The following is a 14,720-nucleotide window of genomic DNA, read 5'->3' on the forward strand; positions in this document are numbered from 1 at the left end:
GCTTAGGACTTGCCCACTTGCAGCCCAAGCTTGATCACCAACCACTATATTGTTGTTTGCATTCACATATCTCTACTGACACCACAATCTCTGACCACTTGGATTATCAAATTCAGCTTTTCTCAGTCTTCCTTTATTTAAATTGGAAAAAAAGTTATAAATATACTCTTTTGAAAAATTCAAACACTATAAATGAATAGAGTGAAAAGTTATTTTCTGAGCTCCCCCACCTCAACCTAATCTTGGAAACTATTAACAGTTTATTGTGTATCCTTCCAGATGTTTTCTATGCACAAATAAGCATACACGTCTTCTTTCCACAATGTTTTATTCTAAGGGAGATTTATAATGCACGCTGTTTCATAGCTCATTTTTTCTACTTAACAAGTCTACAACATTTTCTCACATAGGTACATATAGATTTAAGTAATTTTTAAAAACAACAGCAAATAATTGTTTGTAACATTAACCAGTGTAGTGAGTTGGAGGATATAACCATGAGACGGTACTAGCATACAATGAAATTTATTTGGGAGGTGCGTTGAGATTTGCATGGGGTGGGTGTTGGGAGAGTGACTCAGAGCATGATACCTTCCAAAGGCACTGGTGGAGGCCAGTACCCAGAAGGTGGGGAGAGTGGGGGATTACAGAGGGAGTTTGGAGGGGGGCTGTGCGTCTAGGTGATGTCAATCAGCAGCATGTGGGGTGACTCTGGGCCGGAGAACTCTGAGATGCAGCAGTGGCTTGGGGTCTTTTATGGCCCCAGGGTTTATCTTACCCATGGCTAACAGATGCTGGGTGATGTTCCTAGGGTATGCAGAGAAGGGAGGCTCCAAATGGCTAAAATTACGCTTTTGGAGCTATATTTCAAACAACTGGATGTGTAAACTTTGAGTTGTGCCCCAGCAGGCTTTTGAGTTACCAGGTCCCAGCCTGCTGTGAAGAAGTAAACGACATTGGGCTTGTGTACAACTTTAGATGGGCCCATCTCTAACTCACTTACATAACAACTAGGTCCCTATTGAAAGACATTTTACAATTTCTCCCAGTAAAAATTGTCAGAAAAAGGTCAAAAGAAAAATTACCAAGCAGTTTACATCGTATATGACAAAAGGCTAATTTGACTAAAATAATCAGGACTTCTAAAAATAACTGGGATAAAATGTTAAAGTAACACAGGCTCCTCCAAAATCAACCCTGAAAAATGACAGAAACAGGAAGGAATTGGCAGTTGGACGTAAAATTACAAGTGTGAGAAACCCCTGGGAAGATGGGAACTAGCACGTGGTGGGGTGGGAGGCAGGCAAAGAACACAGCAGTCGACAGGGAGGAGGATGTCTGTGGCAGCTGAGGGAGGATGGGGAGAGGCTGTGATTTTAGCTCTTGTCTCTGTTGCTTCACCTTAGGAATGGGGAACGTCGCCAGCGTCCCAATATTGTGAGGAGTTCATGAAAACTGGTACCAGATGACAGCTGCTCTCAGACATTCACGCTGCCTGCTCTCCTTGTCAGCAGAGGTTCTGCAGGCCCTGGAGCTCTCTCCTCCCAGCCTGGACCCTCCTTGTTCTCAAATCTTCCAAGAACTCAGTTGAGGGTGTGAGGTATTGAGCACTTCCCCAATACACATTACAGGACAAAACAGCTGACTCCATCAGTGAAATGCAATGCTACAAGGAAAATACATACATGAGGAGTACAGCTACTCTAAAAGAAAGTTTAAAAAATAATAATAAAATTGAAAAACATATGACACAAATTTATTGGAACAGATGAGCCAACAGTTTAAAATAAGCACTATATATATTCAAAAGAGTTAAGGAAGAATATAGTAGTAAAGCAAAGGGATGAGAAATTACTTTAAAAAACAAATGTAAATATTATATATTAAAAATAAGAGAGTTGAAATGAAGATGACAATAGATGGAATATACAGCGGGATGATTATATCAAAGAATAAAATAGTAAACTGGAAGATCAAATTAGGAAGCGATAGAAAATATAAAAGAAGGACTAAAAGATAGAAAAACAGAATTATCAATATCCAGATAATTCAAATCCAAAAAGAAATCGAAAGGGCCATAGAGTACCAAGACATACAAGGAAATATCAATACTTAGACACACTATAGTGAAATTGAAGAACAAGGCAATCGAAATTATTAAAAGATTCTATACAGAAAAGTAAACTACCGACAAAGGAACAAAAATTAGTGCAACATGAGACTTCTCAACAATAATACTGGATTCGAAAGATGATGGAGTAATATATTTGTGCTTAAATTTTTTTTAGCACTTCTTATTATGAAGTACATACAGCCTATAAACATAAAAGTACATAAGACATAAATGTGACACATAAGGAAAAATTATAAGCAAACACCAAGATAACCACCACTCGAGTTAACAAATATTGCTGGCCACTTATGAAAGTATTGTAAAAAATGTAGTATAGCTCACTTTGCCTGTTTTTGAACTTTATATAAATGAAATTATACCGTATGCAGCCTTTCATCTATTACTTCTTTTACATTATGATTAAAAATTTATCCTTAGCATAGCTGGAGTTTGTTCATTTCATTGCTATATAGAATTTGCCACAATTTAGTTTTCTATTCTCTTGTTAACTAACAATTAGGTTTTTTTTCTCGTTTGGGCTATTATGAACAACAGTGCTATGAATATTTTTGTATATGGCTCCTGAGAGACATGTGCTGTAGTTCCTAAGGTATATGCCTGGGTTTGGAAGATGTACACATTTCGACTTTCTAGATAACGTCAAAGTGGTTTTCCAAAGTGGTTGAACAAAAGCTTGCTCTTTGAGGTCAGGAAGAAGACAATGATACCCCCATCACTATTGCCAATCCACATTTTTATCATATGAAGGAAGTGCTGTTCTATTTCTATGTATTTATAAAATCTAAAAAAATCTGGACATGTAATTTTATCGTTAGAAGATATTTGAGTGACCGTTTATTAAAATGATTATGGGATTATTCAACTTTTCTAGTCCTCTGTGTCAGTTTTGATAGGTTATATATTTCTACAATTTGTTCTTATAGTTCAGCCCAAAATATTTTCTAATTTCTATTATGATTTCCTTTTTAACCATGACTTATCTGGAAAGATAATTCTTAATTTCTAAATACTTGGGAATTGTCTAGCTATCTTTTTGTTGTTGATTTCTAGTTTAATTTCATGGTGGTTAGACAGCATATTCTGTAGAATTTCAATCCTTTCAAATTTATTTAGACTTGCTTTCTGGTCCGATATATGATCATTTTTGTTAACTCTTCCATATATATTTGAAAGCACATGTATTCTTGAAAGCCGTATTCTAAATAGATATGTTAGGTCAAGTTGTGTTGTAGTCAAGTCTTCCAAATCATTTTTAATATTTTATCAGCTTGTTCTATTAATTACTAAAAAAGTTTCTATTAATCACTAAAAAACCACCAAGGCAGTTGGTTTTCCTACTTCTTGAAATTTTATCAGTTTTCTAATCTATATTTGGAGCCATATTACTAAGTGAACATATATTTAAAATGGAAACCTTTTATTAGTTTCAAGTGATCTTTTGTATATACCATAATACTTCTTGACTTATAGCCTATTTTATATAACATTAATAACTACTTAACCATTATACATGTAAACACACATCTCTGTATATTTCTTAATCTCTCTAAAGATGTCTCCAAACTATCTACAGTGGTTATTGGGTGGTGGGGGTGTTGGACTGGAGAGGTGGAGTGGGGCAATTCATTTTGCTTATCAAAGTGGTGCATGTACACATTAAATTACAACCAAATATTAGTAATCATTATTGTTATTTTTACTTTTACTTTGCATAACTCATTTGTGCATTTGCTACAGTGTATTTTGATTATGGCACCTTGCCCATAATCAATATTATTTAGGGGTTAAATATGAATGGGGAAAATATAAAGTCTTTTATTTTCAAAACCCAAACTAAAAAAAAAAAAAAAATTCAGGATATCAGTCTTGTTAAGTTATTGGCAATTCGAAATTTAGAAATAGGGTAGGAACAGGTAGAGATTCTGTGATCAGCAGAGCCATTAGTAACAGCTCAAACAGCCAGAATGAGGATTTAATATTTACTGGATTTGCAGTAACATAGAACACAGGAAGCTGACTTGCACTGGGCCAGACTCAGAGAATGGATTAGGGTGGATTTAAGTTGGCTTCCCAGGAAATGGTTAGAGTAGAGAAGTATGATGTAAAGATTCTGATTAATTGGAGTCATCAATAGAATAACGTCTCCACAGCATAGATTGCAAATGTGACCTTCACTGTGTAGATTCACACAGAAAGCACTTTCACACACTTAAAAGCCATGTGAAAATGCCTTGCCCCTAGATTCATGGATCTTCTGGTCACATGTTCCTGTTTACAATTTAATCTATTTTTAAAAATGGACATATTTGTTGATTAAATACATGTACCTGCACACACATATCTAGGCACACCTAACTTCACCCTGCCTGTAGCTTCTTCCCATGCCTAGTTTTCTCTCTTTTTTTTTTTTTTTTGAGGAAGATTAGTCCTGAGCTAACTACTGCCAATCCTCCTCTTTTTTTGCTCAGGAATCCTGGCCCTGAGCTAACATCCGTGCCCATCTTCCTCCACTTTATATGTGGGACGCCTACCACAGCATGGTGTGCCAAGCCATGCCATGTCCGCACCCGGGATCTGGGCTGGCGAACCCCGGGCCGCCCAGAGGCAGAACGTGTGAACTTAACCGATGCGCCACTGGCCAGCCCCTGCCTAGTTTTCTCTTATCACTTAGGTGACAAGATTCTCTCCTTGACCAAACTCTACTCAGGTTTCCCTGAACTCTTTTTCAAGTAGGCCTGTACTTTTGGATCTCGTGTTCTTTTCTGCGTTGTCCAATTTTAACAAGAAGTCAATTTAGCCAGAATCCCCAGTTCTCCATAGCTCTTCAACCTCCATATCTATAGCCAATCAAGTTCCTGGTCCTCCACCATCTCCCAAGTGATATCTGATCACTCTGGCCTGTCTTCAGCAAAAATTTTGATTGCTTGATTTAGTCAGAATGTCCTCTTACCCCTGATGATTCCTCTCAGTAATTTTCTATCCACTAACCCCCACCCTGGTCCTTGGCTATAAATGCCCACTTGCCCGTGCTGCATTTAGAGTTGAGCCTTATTTCTCTCCCCTCTGCAAGACCCCATTGCAGTGATTCCTATACCTATGGTGACGGCCCCCCGCCCTGTGAATAAAGTCTGTCTTACCATTCTTTAACAAGTGTCTAGATAATTTTTTTCTTTAATATAGGTCTCTGGTCAACTATCGTTTCCATAAGAGGGTTTCAGAAACTCCCAAGTGTAAAAGCTTTCCTGCCAACCCACCAGCTTGATTTTATTCAGAGTACTTATACTATTTGAAATAATATTTATTTTTATTTATTTTTTGACATATCCTACTGGATTTTGGACAGCATAACAAAATGGAGTAACATCTCAAGGCTTCTAAAATGGAGTCAGGAGGCAATTAAGGAAATGAGGCTTGTGCAAGGACACCATTCTCTACCCTGATGGAATGTAACTTTTGAACTATGCTTCACTGCTGTCATCTTGACCTTCTTTCAAGAAATATGCTTGAGATTTCTTATTTCCCATAGATAAGAACTTTCTGCCTTAGAGATGGCCTTAGCAACCAATCACGCAGAGGCAAGAACTCACAGTTGTTGCCAGCACCAGTCACAATTTTTGCAAAACAACCTGTTTAGTTGTCTCTTTTTTTCTTTATAAACCCTTGTCTCCTTTTCTTCCTCGGAGCACATTTTGAGTTTCTGCCTAAATCTGTGTTTCTGGAATTGCAATTCTAATTGCCCAAATATATACCTACTGTATACATTGTAGTGACTTTTTTCTTGGTGAACAGGATTATGAGCTGGGCGAGGGCCCGGATAGTGTCAGAATACCCCCAAAGCAGGGCACACAGTAGGTAATCAATAAATATTTGTTGAATGAATATATTGTCTATGGAATTCTAACAAGCAAAGGTGAGACAGACGCTCTTACACATTGTGAGAAGAAAACAAAAACCGAGTTGTAAGAGGGGCTTTAATATGTGGAAGCGGCCTTTAAGGATGAAGAACCTAAGACGCTAGGGGGAAAGCCTCGCTCAAGGTAACCTGGTGGAGGGAAGAGCAGAGGGTAGGGCCATTTGCCTCCTTAGGACGCGAGCCTCCTCCGAGCAGCCCTCCCCGGAGGTAGCCAGCCTCTGCGAGGCACGATCCCCCAAAACGGGAGCTTTGTTCAGCTCTGGAGCTGTGCACCAGGGCAGATGCCCCACATCCGAGTCCAGGCCTGGGACGCCACTGGCCTGGAGCCCCGGGCGTCGGCAAGCCAGTCTCCAACCCCTCGCCGAGCACTGGCGCGGGGCCAAGCTCACCCTCCTGCCCCAAGCTCCCTCCCGCCACGCCTCGGGAGCACGCAGGGAGGCTGCCCGCTGGGATAGGGCTTAAAATCCAAGGCGGGCGAAAAAGACCCGGTCTCGCTTCCCCGGGACGTTTTAGAGAACTGGACTCGCCCCGCCCTTTCCGGTCGATCCGCCCCAGCTTCCCCGGCCCCACGTGTGTTCGGGCCGGAGTGGTGTGGTGAGCTGCTGTGGCTGCTTTTGGTGAGGTTGCCGGGGTCTGGAGTGCGGCGGTCCCCAGGGGCCACGAGGACGTCACCATGGTGGGCCCCCTCCCGCTCCCTTGAACAGTTCGGTTCCCTGGAAGCTCCTGTCGAGCAGAGAGGGAGGGGGCGGCTTTGGAAAGCTGGGAGAAGGGAGGCTGCGAAGTGGTGATGCTCGGCGGTCCACGGGGTGTTGGGGGGCAGGGCGAGGCAGCCTGGAGGTGGGCCCCGGGCCAGCATCCGGACGGTGAAGTTCTGCTTCTGAGTTCTGAAGTGCGCACGGGGCACCCTGCCGCTTCTCGCCTTGAGCCTCATTTCTTCCCGGCCACTGCGCCTCGGCGGGCGGCGGGGGGAATGCACCCCTTTATGTTCTTGCTACTCACCAGTGCATGGGGGTGGGGCGGTGAGCGGCAAAACTCGGAAGAGCTCTCCTTGCACACACCGGTGCCCTCTCCTGCCGCCCGTGTAGACTCAGTCGCCTTTGTCTCGATGTCTGTTCACCGCCTCCAGTGACCCACTCAGGCCCCACATCCTACCTTTACGCCCCTATTCCCGCCACGGCACTGAAACAGTTTTGTGTTTTTTTAGTGGATGCGAAAGAGTGTTTGTATAACACAAGTATAAAGGTTAGCAGTATAAGGAACTCTCGTTTATCCATTATCCAGTTTAAGAAATAAAACATAACATAGCTCTTGAAAGCGTCTATGTTCCCCTCCTTGAACTTAGACCCTTCAGGAGGACCTCAGAGGTAGACGGTATCTAAATTTTGTATTTATAATTGTCTTGCATTTGTATATATTACCGCTTATGTTTGTGTTCCAAAACTGTGTTGTTTCTTTTTGCTTTTTCACTTATCTTTATGTTCTTGAGAATAATCCTTGAATAGGAACATGTTTTATAAATATTCATTTTTGAACTAGTTTTTAATAAAAACAACGTAAAGTTTGTAAGGTGATAAAAAGTTATGTACTCTGGTCACAATGTCTGTTCTCCTCTTTGTTGCTTTTTCTTTTTCTCCTATTCGTTATATGGCTGTCATTTTTGTCTTTCGTGTCTCTCTACAGTCTTTTTGCTGTAGATTATATATGTTTGTAAATTCGGTCTTTTTGCTTATCTTGTGCTATTTCTAACCCTTTATAATATAATTTTCTTTCATAACTTTTCAGAGTGGAATGTTCAGACATTAATGTGATTGTGCCTGAGTGATTGGGGGATTGATTGACATTTGACTGTAGTTGTCCTTGACTATTAACACTTCACTTTTGTCAGGCTGTGTAGTAGGAGTATATTGCCTTGTCGTAAGAGTCCAAAAAGTGGCATATAGATCTGTTCTCATTGGCACATTTCTTGTCCTGTTGTTTTTCTGGCACATGAACAGAGGCTCTGTTGCATCCTCTCTTAAATTTAAACTCAGCTTGGCACTGGAGGATTTCCGTATAGACTTTGACATCAGTTACTCTAAACTTCTTTCAGTAAGCTCACACGGTGGGCTATGGAGTCCCAGAGGACTGAGTTTGGCACTTGTCTTTGCTAAATTATGATCTTGATGAAATTACTTAACTCCTTTCAGTCTTAGTTGCCCAATCAAATTGTAATAACCATAGTGCCTACCTTATAGAATTGTTGTGAAAATTAAATGTAAACCACTTAGCCCAATTTCTGGTACTTAGTAAATGTTAGTTGTTGTAATCGGCTTTAGTGATAGTAGTAAATAGTAACAGCACAGCTTAAGTTGTCCACTTTTGTTACTTTGTTCATCTATTTTCTCTTAATGTGGATCTTTCTTGGAGTGTCCCACCTTCATATCTTTTTCTTACAGCAAAACTTAATTCAACTAACACGAAGAATGTTTTCACACTAATCCATCCCACTCAACACTTCTTTATTCTCTATTTTAAAAAATTTTTAGTGCTTTTAAGTTTGGTGTGTACTGTACTACGAGGCACTCATGGGTATGCACCTGTTTTGTATAAGCCTGTTATCACAGCATTTGTTTGCTTGTTTTTCCCACTAGCTATATTATAAACCATTAAAAAGTGTGCCATCATCCCTCCCTTGTCTTATCCTTACGTATTACTGTAGACATTAACTGTTACTGACAACTGCATATTCCTTAATGACAAGAATTATGTGCTGTTGGCTTCACACCCATAAATGTGAGCAATAACAACAAATCAGCTTTTTTTTTTTTTTAGCAAGTCTTGTTTTTAACAACAAATATTGTTTTTTTCCAGCTGTACTGAGATATAATTGACTTAGAACTTTGTGTATAATGTGATGATTTGGTATACATAACATATTCTGAAATTATCACTACAGTAAGCTTAGTTAACAGTCCCTCACCTCTCATAGTTACCATTTTTTTTCTGTCGTCAGAGCTTTTAAGATTTACTCTTTTAGCAACCTTCAGGTATACGATATTGTTGTCTATAGTCATCGTGCTGTACATTAGATCCCCAGAACTTACTCATCTCATAAGCGGAAGTTTGCACCCATTGACCCACCTTCACTCATTTCACTCATATCCCTGCCTCCCCCCCCCCCACCCCCCCCCCCGCCCCCCGCAACCGCCAGTCTACTCCCTATTTCTATGAGTATGGTGTTTTTAGATTCCACATGTAAATGAGAACATACAGTATTTGTCTTTTTCTGTCTCACTTATTTCACTTAGTATAATACTTTCAGGGTTCATCCATATTGTTGCAAATGGCAGGATTTCCTTTTTTCTTACGGCTGAAGAATAATCTATTATGTATGTGTGTGTGTATATATATATATATATATACACACACACACAGATATATATGTGTACACATATGTATGCATATACCACATTTTCTTTATCTGTTCATCCATCAGTGGACACTTAGATTGTTTCCATGTCTTCTCTATTGTAGATAATGCTGCAGTAAACATGGAGGTGTGGATAGCTCTTCAAAATAGTGATTTCATTTCTTTCAGATCTATCTAAAGTGGAATTGTTGGTAATATGGCTTATATGGTAATTCTGTTTTTAATTTTTTGAGGAACTTCCATATTGTTTTCCCTAGTGGCTGCACCATTTCACATTCCCACCAACAGTGCACAAGGGTTCCCTTTTCTCTACATCCTCTCCAGCATTTGTTATCTCTTGTCTTTTTGATAATAGCCGTTCTAACAGATGTGAGGTGATATTTCATTGTGGTTTTGATTAGCATTTCCCTGATTAGTGATGTTGAAAACTTTTGCATGTACCTGTGGGCCGTTTGTATATCTTCTTTGGAAAAATGTCTATTCTTTGGAAAAATGTCTATTCAGGTCTTCTGCCTATTTTTTAATTGGATGATTGTTATTATTGCTGTTGTATGAATTCCTTATATATTTTGGGTATTAACTCCTTATGAGATATATGGTTTGCAGATATTTTTTCTCATTCTGTAGGTTACCTTTTCATTTTGTTGTTTCCTTTGCTGTGCAGAGCTTTTTAGTTTGATGTAGTCTCACTTATTTGTTTTCGCTTTTGGTTTTAGATTCAAAAAATCATTGCCAAGGTCAATGTCAAGGAGCTTTTTCCCATGGTTTTTTCCAAGAGTTTTATGATTTTGGCCTTATATTTAAATCTTAATCCATTTTGAGTTGATTTTTGCAAGTGATATAAGATAGGGGTCCAGTTTGATTCTTATGAATTGTTTGGCCATATATGCATGGGTTTATTTCTGGACTCACAGTTCTGTTCCATTGGTCTATGTGTCTTGTTTTTATGTCCGTAAGCTTAATAAATATTAAGATGATTACTTGCTAGTAAAAACTTGCTCCTGAAAGTTAGTAAAACTGCACAAGACATTAATGAAAATCTACCTAGTGTACCAACCTTTTTTGGAATAATATTACATGTATATGGTTTTAAAAAAATCAAATAGTAAAAAATAGTTGTCTATGAAAGGTGTATTAATTTCCTATTACTGCTGTGAAAAATTAATACAAATTTGATGGCTTAAAACAATACAGATTTAATCTCTTACATTTCTGGAGATCAGAATTCCAAAAATGAGTCTTACTGAGCTTAAATCAAGGTGTAGGCAGGGCTGACTTCCTTCGAGAGGTTCTAGTGAAAAATCTCTTTGCTTGCTTTTTCCAGTGTCTAGAGGTTGCCTATGTTCCTTGGGTCTTGGCCCCTTCCTCCATGTCCAAAGCCGGCAGTGTAGCATCCTCAAATCTTCTCTACTAGAGAAGGCCACATCTACTTCTCTTGACAGTGATCCTCCTGCCTCCCTCTTATAAGGACCCTTTTGATTATATTAGGCCCAGGTGGATAATCCACGATAATCTCCCCATCTCAAGATCTTTGATCCCATCTGCAAAGTCCCTTTTGCCGTGTTTAGTGATATATTCACAGGTTGAGGGGATTAGGGCATGGACATCTTTTGGGAGGGAGGGCGTTATTCTGCCTATCACAAAAAGTAAATGTTCCTCCAATTCTGTTACCTAATGCCCCACTTTACCTCAGAAACAAGCACTGTTGTCAGTTTCTTAGATACCTGTTCAGATATTTTATATGCGTGTACCAGCATGTGTATATGTCTTCTAACCTCCGTTTTTATGTAAATAGCGTAATAAACACACTCCTGCCCCTTGCTTTCTTTGTCATACCGGATCTTAGAGATCAATCTGTGTAAGTAGATACAGAGCTGCCTCTTGCTTTTTACAGCTGATATCCCATTGTTTGCTTTTACTGTAATTTGTTTAACCAGGCGTCTGATGGACACATAAGCTGTGTCCATTCTTTTACTACCACAAGCACTGCTGCATTGATCATTCTTACAGTTTTTGTACATGTATAGATATGTCTGTAGACTAAATGAATAGAGGTAGCATTCCTTGGTCAAAAGATGTGTAATTTTTATCTTGATAAGAACTATCAAATTGCCCTCCAGAAGCTTGTCCCAATTTACGCTCCACTTATTTGTGAGACTGCTACCTCACCTACACTCACTAATGCAGTGTTCGTAATTTCTGTAAATCTTTTTCAGTTTTATACGTTAAAAATTCTGTCTTATTGAAGTTTTAATTTACATTTCTTTTAAAGTAGACCACACATTGTTTCAAAATTTTAAAAACGTTTGTGTTTACTCTTTCTATGACTTGTTTGTATTTCTTTTCCCATTTTTATTTGAGGTTGTTGATCTTTTTCTTACTGATTTTATAACAGTGCCCATTATGTTATAAGTGCTCATTACGTGTCTGTACTTCATCTGAGCTTAGCCCTCGGCCCGTTTCTTTTCTTACTCTTACTGAATGGAATCTTATTACCTCTGGTGGCTTTAAACTACCACCTATAACCCTAAGTCATTGCAAATTTGTATCTTCTGGCCAGACCTTTTTTCTAAGTGCTGGACTCATATTCATTTACTTGCTTCACATCTCTATTTAACTGTCACCCGGGCATCTTAGACTAATATCTAAAAGTGAATTCTTGATGCCCCTGTCTCCATGCCATTCCTGTCTTACTAAATGGTGCTTCTGAACATGTGGTTGCTTGTGTGGCAAACCTGATGGTCATACTTGATTCCTCCCTTTCCCTCACTCTCCGTATTCAAGTTGTGTCATTCTCTCTTCAAAATACATTTCAAACTTTGCCATTTCTCTTCATCTTCACTGTCACCACCCTTAGGCCACTCAGCTGTCATCTCTTAATGACTTCAATACTTCCGGTTGTCTTGCTCCTTCTTACGCTCCCTCCTTCCAAACTATTCTTTATACTGCAGCTCAGGTTGTCCTTTTAAAAAACAAATAGGTCTCAAGTCACTTCCTCAGGGAGGCCTTTCCTGATTTCCCAAAGTTAGGTCCATGTATATATGGTCTCAGGACCCTGTGCTTCTGGCCATTTTCTGGTCAGCGCTTATTAAATGATGTAGTTATTCATGAGCTAACTAGATTGCAAGCTCCGTGACGGCAGGTCCATATCTGTTTTTGATCCTGGAGCTTCACTGCCTATCCTAGTACATGGTAGTGTGTACTCAGTAAATTTTTTTTTAAATAACTCTAGTATAAGGTAGAATTGTAAAGGGTGATAGCAGAGAATGTGGAAAAAAAGGTTAATTTTGACTAGATATTGGTAGCTGAGTTGAGAATAACATAAAAGAAGTTGAACTTGATTTTTGCATGAACAGTAACATTAAAGTCTACATTAGAGAATTATTAAGATATTTTCTTAATGTTAAGGAGAGCATTGTTTATGAGCTATTTTAAAAATTACTTTTATGTGAGATATTTCACACTGGTTTAAAGAACATTTTTAATATTTTTAATTCATAGTAGCTGAATATCCAGTATACAGAGGGTACTCAGTAAATGTTCCCTTATGGCCACATCCTACTTTTATTTCTTTCAAACTATTATTTTCAAACTCATAGGGCATATTTGCAGTCTTCAAGGAGCCGCTCTTGAGGAGACAGAACACAAGTGTACAATTAAGTGACTGGTCTATGCAGTATATTATTCAGTGCTAAGTGGTAAATGCTACCAAGAGAGAAAGGTTACTAAAATCTGAGATGGTTATTTGTGGATAGTTCAAGGAAGAGGTGAACTTGAATGTGAAATGGCCCTTGCAAACTGGGCTTTAGAAAGGCTTATGTGGGGAACCATTAAGTTCCAACTGGAAGCCCTAACTAATTGTCATTGACGCTTGTCATGGCATCATATTTATCTGTTGAGCAAGGAAAATGTACTGGAGTGCATTAAGATTCTCTTAATTAGTGCATCTCATTTCCATCATGTTACTGATGTTAAGTGACTTAGTATATCGTATTCTATAATTTATTTTGGTGTTTAAGGTATGATACTGTAAGCTTTCTCAGTTGTAGGCATGGCTTTAGGCTTATATTTTTTTTTCCTAAGTGTTCATATACCTTCGTGTACCTTGAGTATATTAGGTAGGATGATCATTCTTCTAGGTTTCTAGTTACACTGGATAGTCTAAATGACATTTCTGTCTCTAGTTGAGCCTAGATTCTATGATGACTTTGATGGTCTTTTAGGAAAAGTTTCTTTCTGTTATTTATAATTTTAACAAAAATAGTTGAAGTATATTACCCCTTAAATACCTCTCTCTATCACTGTTGTTTGAATAAACTGTTTATGTGTTTACTTCTGTTACTCTCAATTATGAATCCAAGAATAGTTTAGAATGAATTTTCTGAATAATCACTAAAGATTGTAGGAAAGAGATACTTTTTCTTGATGAAGATTAGCCCTGAGCTAACATCTGCTGCCAATCCTCCTCTTTTTGCTGAGGAAGATTGGCCTTGAGCTAACATCCATGCCCATCTTCCTCTCCTTTATATGTGGGATGCCTGCCACACCATGGCTTGATAAGCAATGTGTAGGTCCGCGTCGGGGATCTGAGCTGGTGAACCCCAGGCTGCCGAAGTGGAGTGCGCAGCCTCAACCACTGCTCCACCAGACTGGCCCCAAGAGGTACTTTTAATGCTAGTTTTCTGACTGGAATATTCCTGTGGTGCCAGAAACTTTTCAGAGTAGGCATAATTATTCAAAACAGTATATTAGTTATACCTGTGAAAAGAAATGCTGTTTTTGCTGTATCTTTGAAAGTTAAATTTGGTGCTTTTTAAAACATAAAATATTAATCTAGGGGCCGGCCCTGTGGCATAGTGGTTAAGTTCAATGTGCTTTGCTTCAGCAGCCTGCGTTTGCAGGTTTGGATCCCGGATGCAGACCTACACCACTTGTCAGCCATGCTGTGCTGGCCACCCACATACAAGATAGAGGAAGATTGGCAACAGATGTTAGCTCGGGGTGAATCTTCCTCAACAACAATAACAACAAAAATGGGGGGCCAGCCCCGTGGCCTAGTGGTTAAGTTCGGCACACTCTGCTTCGGTGGCCCGGGTTCAGTTCTGGGCACGGACCTACACCACTTGTCGGCAGCCATACTGTGACAGTGACCCACATACAAAATAGAGGAAGATTGGCACAGATATTAGTTCAGGGCGAATCTTCCTCAAGCAAAACAAAATAATAATAAAATAAAATATTAACCTTCCATAGAAAATACACTT

General features: G+C 39.2%; 1 protein-coding gene across 4 annotated transcripts in view; it reads left to right on the forward strand.

The window, feature by feature from the left end:
* Positions 1-6,591: 6,591 nt before the first annotated feature.
* Positions 6,592-14,720, forward strand: part of TMA16 (translation machinery associated 16 homolog) — a 33,295-nt gene continuing 25,166 nt past the window's right edge. For 3 of the 4 annotated variants that reach the window (XR_006888038.1, XM_046657428.1, XM_046657426.1), the window contains exon 1: positions 6,599-6,723. Coding sequence is in view for 1 of the 4 variants with exons in the window: in XM_046657427.1 (XP_046513383.1) it covers positions 6,721-6,723 (3 nt within the window). In the remaining 3 variants the exon portion in view is untranslated. Of the gene's footprint in view, positions 6,724-14,720 lie in introns of all 4 variants that reach the window. The other variant, XM_046657427.1, reaches the window with a different exon arrangement.

The sequence above is a fragment of the Equus quagga genome, chromosome 3 (assembly GCF_021613505.1).
Source record: "Equus quagga isolate Etosha38 chromosome 3, UCLA_HA_Equagga_1.0, whole genome shotgun sequence".
In the NCBI taxonomy this organism is placed as follows: Eukaryota; Metazoa; Chordata; class Mammalia; order Perissodactyla; family Equidae; genus Equus; species Equus quagga.